At 41.4% G+C, this 9,337-nt stretch overlaps 1 protein-coding gene across 1 annotated transcript; it reads left to right on the top strand.

Annotated features, from left to right (window-relative positions):
* Positions 1 to 826: 826 nt before the first annotated feature.
* On the top strand, positions 827 to 9,087 carry LOC145666077 (uncharacterized). The gene is made up of 3 exons (XM_081733172.1): positions 827 to 2,218; positions 4,295 to 4,374; positions 8,904 to 9,087. Exons 1-3 carry the CDS (start codon positions 827 to 829, stop codon positions 9,085 to 9,087), a joined length of 1,656 nt encoding a protein of 551 aa, XP_081589298.1.
* The last annotated feature ends 250 nt before the right edge of the window (positions 9,088 to 9,337 follow it).

Here is a 9,337-nt window from a genome sequence, read left to right as displayed (position 1 = left end):
CGTAATAAAGCCAGTTATGAGATTTTTGGCAAATCTGCACAACTGTCTAAGCTTCCTGACAAAATCAAGCAAACTCCTCCACCTTCAAGAACACCAATGATGTCTGTAGTTATTCGCGGAGTTCTACCTGAAATAACAGACGATGAGGTGCTTGAGGAGCTAAAAGCAGAGGGCATTGAAGTGTCCAAATGTATTCGTATCCGAAATAATAACGGTCCAACATATATGGTGAGAGTCCTGACTACTTCTCAATCCTCCATCGATGCATTATTACAAGATGGCGCATACATATTTAAGAAACGTCATAGGGTGGAACCATCCCGAACAAGCCTCCCTCTTCCCATTAGATGTGAAAGGTGTCAGGTGTATAACCAACATATAACGGCTAAGTGTCCAAATGTCGTAAAATGCGGCTACTGTGCTGGCAACCATGATACTAAAGAGTGTCCGAATACGGGAAAACCACCTCTATGCTCGACCTGTTCCAGTGACAAGCATCCAACTTATAGTTATAAATGTAAAGGGAAACCGAATCCAACTCCTGACCACCCGGAGATGACGGTACCGCTACGTACCATAGATTCTAACGTGCCTTTATCACAGTCTATCACCTCTCCTCTTATTGTGGAAAACTTTCTCCGCTACATAACACTCATATTACAAAATATTTTCCCATTCCAACGTCAACTTATATTAGATCATGTTATTGCAGCAGCCTCGGCTATATTTCAAGTTAACTTGTATGCTACATATTCTGGACCGTACGTTCACTTCCATATTGCTCCCCAAGACACTGCAGTTTAAGTCCGTAATTTTGTGTATGAATATGGCTCTGACACTTCTTTTTCTGAACATTCGTTCTTTAGCGCAACACCGAATACTATTTGAGCAGTTACTGCTTGAGGAAAATATCGATTTATTTGTACTAAATGAGACTGCACTCAAACCTGCTACTTACGTCCGATTTCCTCGATATCAATTTTTTCGCTGCGATTATGGAGACAATAACGTACGAGCCCAAGGTGGCGCTGCTATTGGAATTCGTAATAAACTCACTTATAGATGCAACTCTGTTCCACAGCATATGCAGTTACCGGAACACCTAGTGACAACAGTTTACGTTCCTCACCTTATATTAACAGTAGCAACAATATACGTTCGACCAGGTCATATCATTCCTCTTGCCTTCTTCACCTATTTGTTTCACCACTTTAAACATCTTGTCATATTAGCCGACGTTAATATTCACAGTCGCTCTGCCCGTGATAAAGCTGAGTTTTTCGATCATATAACTCTTAATTTAAATGGGCATGTCCATCAATTGCCCAAACATACGCGACCAAGCAGTCAGACTACACCCGATGTTGTTATTAGCACTGCCTCTATGGTCGATAAATGTAATATACATGTACTAGATTGTATCGGCAGCGACCATCTTCCGGTGAAAGTCGTTATCAACCATCAAAGACGACAAATATCTGAATCAACTATGAGAACTATCATGTTATACGACAAGGCGAACTGGGATCAGTTTGGTACTGATATAGATGTTGCTCTTGCCTCCTTAGTACCACCGACATCAGAGACCGACCTTAATAATACCGTCGATAGCATTTGCACAGCTATCACCAGTAGCGCCAACAAAAACATACCTACATATCGAGGCAAAACATACCAACCTATGCTACCTCCGCAGTACTTGACTCTCGTCAAAAAGTCTCGCACTTACTTTCGAAAATACGAACAAACACGGAATCCAGAGTATTTGACTCAAGCAAGACGATGGCAAAGGACAGTTCATAACTATATTGTTGCTCATAAACGGCTTACCTGGAGCAAAGCTTGCAATCAATTGAATACAGAGTCACATCCCACGAAATACTGGAAAAAATTTGATCTTCTAACTGGACAGACAGTTAGTTCATCTTATCCTCTCATACAGGATAATCAATCTCTAGATACAGATCAAGATAAAGCAGACGCTTTAGCCACACATCTGCAGTCAGTATTTACACCTCCGCCTTGCACACATCCATTCAGCCCTAGAGTTTCTGAAGAGGCACAATTACTTCAACCTTCCATCCAGCATACTTTAGAAGCGGATAATCCTTTGACTCGTGAAATCACTTCCGCGGAGATACAGTCCATCATCAAGCGGAAACGTAGTACTGCCCCAGGCTTTGATCAAATAACTTACAGATTACTTAAGGAATGTTCGGCAAATTTTTTCATATTTCTAGCATCGATATATACATTTATGCTTCGAACTGGTTTCTATCCTCTTGAGTGGAAGGTATCTAAAGTCTGTATGTTTCTGAAACCCAACAAACCACCGCATTTCGTACAGTCCTATCGTCCAATCCAGTTAACTTCCACGTTAGGTAAAGTCTTTGAAAAAATACTCGTATCTCGTTTACACCCATACATTATGGATCTACAACTTCTACCTCTCCATCAAACTGGATTTCGACCTCATTATAGCATAAATGATCAACTACTTCGTCTAACTACCATTATTACCAATCATTATAATAAGTCTCTTCCGTCCTGTCTCGTTTTAATGGATCTGGAAAAAGCTTTTGATCGGATTTGGCATTATGGATTATTTTATAAACTTCTTAAACTGGGTCTTCCTGTTACATACCTCCGAGTCATATTTTCTTTTATACTCAATCGAATAGCCTACGTCAGCATAAACAACTCATTATCACATCCAGTCTTTCCATACACAGGAGTACCGCAAGGTTCTAGTCTATCTCCTCTTTTATACATACTCTATGCTTCCGATTTACCGTCTCCATCGCCGAACACTTATCTCTTTCAATATGCTGATGATACAGCTTTTCTTACACTGGGAAACACGATACAGCAGATAATACAAACTTACAGACTACAATTACTAGCTTTCTGAATTGGTGTAGTAAATGGAGACTTTCAGTTAATGAAGACAAAACACAAACACTTGTTATTTTACCTCCTAAATGCCGCAGCAAAGTTAGACGAAATCCAAATTTACTACAGATACGTGTGGGAGATCACTTTCTTCAACCAGCTAAAACAGTAACATACTTAGGAATCATTTTTGATGATAAGTTGCGATGGACACCCCAGCTTCAGAAACTTGTTCTCAAAGTAAAGAACCGCTTACAACTTCTTCGTCGTCTGGTTGGCCAGACCTGGGGTTTAAATTCCAAATTATTGCTTAACACATACAAAGCATTTATGCGGAGTATACTTACATTTGGACACATAGCCTGGTGTTCAGCGCCTCCGAAATTTTACAATAGACTTGAAATTCTTGAGAGACATGCCATTCGTCTTGCATTTAGGATAAAACTTCCGTATCATAATGCTGACTTGTATGACAAAATTACCTTTCCTCCGCTTATTCAACACATTGCACAATTGCGTCAGAAGTTCATAACTACCAGTCTCCAAGATCGTAAGGATATCTTTCTTGACACCATATTTACAGATTTACAACAAGAATCTCAATCTAAGTACTGCTATACACCACTCAGAGTTTTGCTTTCCATATACATCCGCACTCTTCCAGCAGATCATCATCATGCCACCTTCTTCCGTCACCAACTCATCCATCAACATCTTCCACATCTTTTTCCATCATAGCACTTGTCTCACTGCAACACTAATCTGGGCTTACCCCATGTTTCTCATCAGTCCTGAGCCGCCCCAGGACAGAAGATTAATCTGCATTTGTTCGTACTAACATCTATATGTTGTGTTGTGGCGTTATGAGCACCTCACTCATCATCATTTTTCCATTTTTTGCATTTTCTACGTTATTTATTCGTTTCAGTTTTTTTTCCGCACCTTTTTGTTATCTTTTGTATGTGCACCTTTCCTTACTAGTTTGTTATTATTCATATATTATTAATGTTATTGTTGTTTAATATCTTTATTTTTTGATTTTTATTAGTGCATAATAACAATAATTGTTTCACAGCTCTTTGACCAGCTATGAGTTTAATAAAGAATAATTGATGCTCCCACACCCCTGGCCAAGAGAGAGGGCGAAACCCTCTAGTGGCCGTTTCTTTATACCCATTCGTTCCAAGTTCTTCAGCAATAAACCTATGTTATACTTAAATTGATGCCCAAACACCTTCCAACTCAATAAATAAAGTACTGTCACTACCCACCACTCTAAAAAAAAAAAAAAAAAAAAAAATACTTTCAATATTGTCCCATGGATTTTCGCAGTTACACACAGGACGTTATAATTATTTTTGGACATTATGTTCCATTTATTACCTATTATCTTTCTTCGAAGAGGGAAACAACTTACCATCATATATCCTCCGTAATTCTAGAAGTCATTAGTAAGAAGAATTTATATGGAATCCAGAGAAGGTAAGAATCGGTTTCGAAAAGTTCAAGTGCCAATTGCATTTCAAAAATGTATACGAATGAATTGAATATTAGAATGTTACTTTTACTACACTGAGAGAATTTCGAGAGAGATTCAAGGATTAACATTTCTACATTGTACGTTGAGTACTGTAGATGTTAATGTCAGGAAGCGGATCAAGACAGCTGTTGCATTACCTCTTTTTCCACAAAACAGTGTCCTATATTTTCATTCCTACTGTGGAAAATACACCAGAAAAATGCCACAGTCTCCAGATTTTCAAGACTACGCAGTTAAGATATGGCTGGATGAGAATAAGGCGCGTTATCTTGCATAATTAGTACGTATATATTCTCTTTCATGCATAAAGTAACTGTAGCCAGAAGCGTCCGCAATAGTTCATCAAGAGAGTTTCAAACGCTTAATCCCATATCTTTTCATGTCAAACATGTGTCTTATATTTTTTTGTACATATATATATATATATATATATATATATATATGTGTGTGTGTGTGTGTGTGTGTGTGTGTTTGTATGTGTGTACACTGGGTGGTTGGGAACTCCACCGAAAAATTTCGGGAAGTGATTTCTTGCAGCAAAATAAGAAAAAAAAACGTTCATACGAACCTGGGCTCAACAGTGCTTAGTTTCGGAGTTATAAGTCGGCGTAAACGGAGCAAAAAGAAATTTAGACCGCTATAGCGCCACGAGCGTGACTGATACAGCTAAGGCGGCATGGTACACTCAAAGAAACCAAGCCTGATCTATGTAAAAATGCTTATGTTACAATCGTGAAATCCGTGCGAAAGGGATTCTCCACAGGTGCGCGGGGATTCCCGGAGAATATGCCAAGGAAAGAGACGTCAAAATAGGCTTGAATGGATAGGTCTCCCACCTGACAACATAAATCGTGTGTGCTATGTCGAGATCTCAAACACACGGATATGGTGGACACAGTCATATCCGCTATGTGTGGTTGCATAACCACCAGGTGACCAACAATGAACTGGTGGGTATAACGTGGACGGAAGACACGTCGGGAGGTGATTCCACAGGTGAAAAAAAGGAAACAAGCCCATATGGACATAGGTCGACAAAGGCGGCGTGGTCCAGCAGAAACCGGGAAAAGAGTACTGTAAACCGTCGGCGAAATAGAATATCTCCCTAACGTAGAGAGATATTGATATTGGCCCAAAGCCAAAAAAATGAAATCAGACCCAAGGGAAACGATGGTGCAAACCGAAGGCGCAGAGGGAACTGCGTAGGGGATTCCACACAGAAAGACGAGGTGTCACCAAAGCAGACATGCTAGGGGTAGTGCAAAGTGACACTGATATATGTACGATTATGTATAACATAGGGCGTACCTACAAACGGTGGGGTGAGAGCTGGAAAATGGTGATTTCCCACTCCAGAATCGAAGAGCCGGACATGGTGTGTTCGCGGAACGGTACCCCAATAAGCAAAGTACGCAGACATTGCAGGGTCGAGAATCGCTACAAGCCTGACCGAGTAGGGAATCGAGGCGTGGAGAACATGGACAAAAGTACACATGCATACAGGGAAACATGGACTGTATTTGCAAGGATGTTACACTACGCCTCGGACTTGTATCCGTGATGAATAACTATCACACAAAATGATACTATAAGTAAAAAAGTTTGTAAACAGAACGCTGCAGCCTAGCTGTTGCGCACCTAATCCTACATTTCCCCACTCCCTTCTCCGCGACGATGATGTTTTGCAGTGTTGCAATATGCAAGGAGAGGAATGGTCTGAGGATTTTCTACGACATTTGAAAAAATGAAATCTTTGAGTTTTACGTCCCACGCTTATGCCGGTTAGGCTAAAGGAGACGGTTATAATGAATAATGAATGAAATGGTGGAATGAAGAAAGTGGGAGGAAACGGGAGAACCAAGAGAAAACCCACGCACACGGTGTTTGTCCAGCACAAAGTTCACTTGGCGGGGGCTGGGATCGAACCCGGGACCCTAAGCACCAGAGGTGAACGCTCTACCACTGAGCCACCGCGGCCCCCTCTACGATATTTGAGTGTAAATGCTGTATATTGACTGTGCCAGTTCGTACCAATGAAAAAATAATAACAAAAAGAGAAATTTTCCTTTCAGAAGGCGTGAAGGGATCGCCCCGTCGGAAAGCGTAACTGCTTACAGTGTATCCATGAGGTAGTCTGCACGGGCCCGGCCCGTGAATTAATAATATGAGGCCCGACCCGAGTAAGAAATATGTTTTAGCATTTAGGCCCGACCCTATGTGATAATCAAATGAGCCCGAAATAAGCCCGAATTACAAAAACTTAACAATTAAGGCAAAATTGTATTTTTTATTTGCAACAATTAGATGTTTAATTTTGCAGTTTAAAAGCTTTCATGATTCAGAGACAACAAGGAAATAAAGGTTATCCTTTACATTTAGTTAACTATGAATTCTCTTTAAACAAAAGTCATTATATAAATTCTCATATAATATACACTGACATTGTCTTGAAGAAAAAACCAAGACACGTTGTTCCCAATGCTCTTGTTCCTTTAATTCAGTGTAAGAAGCAGTATTTTCACTCAGACAAGCTAAGCATATTTATTTCTGTTACTTTTAGTTTTTTTCTCTATTACACAGCTTTTCTCTCAATTGCACAGTGATTTTCAGTGTGGGAATCTTAAGTTACAAATTTAGGTATGCGTTAAAAGTTCTCCAGAAAATATCGTTGTATTATGCTCGAAAAGGTCCCGAGAAATATGATTGTTTATTTAAAAATTTACGGCCCGGACCCGGCCCTAGGCCCGAGCTCGTGCAGACCTCTACCATGAGGTTGCTTACCTACTAAAAAGTAAGATTCGGACTTTAAACATTTTAGCAGGTGATATTTGTTGTAACAGAAGTTTGCTGAGTTAGTATCACTGGAACTTTCAAAGCCAGACAAGTGGATGGAAGAGTAGTGGGGAGGATGGCGGAATACGAAGTGCTCCGCGGCGATCTGCGCATCTTGGTTTGAAACTTGTCGAATTATAAAGGTTACTGCGTACCTGCTGCACTGCCGTGTCGTGACAAAACGCTGTAACTTTGGCGAAGAAGTTTTGCGAAAATGAGCCTTAAAGTTTTCATCCGAAAATGTGATCTGTATCGTGTAGAACCAGTGTAACTAGGCAATAATGGTCAACCAATCAATTTTCACCAAATTTAATCACACAACATGCATTTACGTAACATTACATGTAACCACGTGTTTCCAAAGTCAAGATACACTATTTCTACACGATACAGATCACATTTTCGGATGAAAACTTTAAGGCTCATTTTCGCAAAACTTCTTTGCCAAAGTTACAGCGTTTTGTCACGACACGGCAGTGCTGCAACGCTGAAGCAGATGCTGAAAATGACGTCCACCACTATGAACACAGGCGTTCATACGTCGTCGCACAGACTGGCGCACAAGTCAAAACGTTGCTGGCTCTTCCCTCAAAGCGTCACAAGAGGCTCGGACGCGTTGTTCCTACTTGTGGACATCAGGTGCCAGAAGTGTAGAAAGTATCTCGCGCAATTAGTCCAGATAGATAGGCCTGGGGAAGAACAACTGATCCAATGAGATGGTCATCCAGAATCCCTACCCGCAAGTTGGTACGGAACTGCTGGTGGTGGCGGGCCCTATCATTCCATGTGGATTGTCTACAGACCATATATGACTATTATGGTAATTGTGGATTCCATCCTTTCCAAATTGGGCTTCATCGGTGAACAAAATGGAGGAGGGAAACCCGACAGTTGTTGTCATTAAATGGAGAACTTGAGTACAAAAGTCCAGCCTGGGACATAAATCCCCTGGCGATAAATCCTATACGCGTTACAAGTGAGGGGTAAAAATTGTTCGCATGCTGGATCGATAACATCCTCTGAGAGATGACGTTATGCAGAAAGGTAAGCTCCCTGCAATTTACACTCGGGCCATTGCACACATGTCGTAAAAAATCTTCTTCCGCATGCAGAGTGCGTTCCCCACGTGACCTGCCCGTGTCACACATGGGGGGGGGGAGAAACGCTCCCATCACACGCAAACGACGAAACAGCGCTGCAAATGTATGATGCGGTTGTCGTTTATTCGAATATCCTTCGTTGTATAACCGTGCTGCCTGCAAACCATTGCCATGTGCTTCTCCGTACACGAAAACCATCTCAACTTGTTCCTGATTAGCGTAATCTGCCATTATCAAACACACTACGCTATGCACATTATGCACAACACGTAAAGTAGTAGTTACCACTTAAACTGCACGGATGACGTCTACAGACAATGTAGGTTTGGTCTAGGCGATGTATTATTTGTTGTTTGTGCACTCAGTTTATCTTCAGTCTAACTCCTTGTGCATCGCAGTGACCTGGGGTGGCAACCTGAAGCCATCTCGCAGCAAACCAACAAAATACTATGTAGTGTGTTTTATCCGTATAGGAGCTATAGCCCTTTGTATGTGACCATGCAATGTCCAAGCGTGGCTTCCATTGTTCCTTTTTGAAGCCACATTGTTCAACGAGCGGTTGGCGAGTCCAGGGTTCTCAACCTTCTCGAGGCTATCACCTGCTTGCTTTCATGCGATTGCCCTGAGTGCCCATTCCGAAGCCAATCCACCCATACACAAGGTTTAACGTATGACTGGGACGACGTTCCAGACAAAGGTTTCTATTCGTCAACTAAGGCTTGATTGGTTTGTGACGCATGCAATCAAGGACAAGCTACGAATTGGGTCTCGAGCTGAATTTCCAAGGTAGCTGTAGGAACCTGAAAGGAACGCTTGTTTGTCGTTCTAGAAAAGCCATCTTTTGCCCTTCCCTCTCCCCCAAAACATAGAACAGGTCATGACATCTCTAACGCAAATTAATAGTCCCTCGCCCCCACTCGCCTATTTTTCTTTCCAAGCCCCCTTCGGAACCAAATACGCCCCCTGATGGAAG

The sequence above is a fragment of the Thermobia domestica genome, chromosome 12, assembly GCF_964235325.1.
Source record: "Thermobia domestica chromosome 12, izTheDome1.hap1.1, whole genome shotgun sequence".
Taxonomy (NCBI): domain Eukaryota; kingdom Metazoa; phylum Arthropoda; class Insecta; order Zygentoma; family Lepismatidae; genus Thermobia; species Thermobia domestica.
Note: the sequence above shows the minus strand (reverse complement) of the source record. Positions and strands in the feature narration are given on the sequence as shown.

Bases quoted from the DNA above. Each gene is read 5' to 3' on its own strand.
- LOC145666077 (XM_081733172.1), top strand. From the start codon at position 827: ATGGCTCTGACACTTCTTTTTCTGAACATTCGTTCTTTAGCGCAACAC. The intron at 2,219-4,294 runs GCAAATTTTTTC...CTTTCTTCGAAG, and splicing joins GATTACTTAAGGAATGTTCG to AGGGAAACAACTTACCATCA. The intron at 4,375-8,903 runs GTAAGAATCGGT...TCCTTTTTGAAG, and splicing joins TTATATGGAATCCAGAGAAG to CCACATTGTTCAACGAGCGG.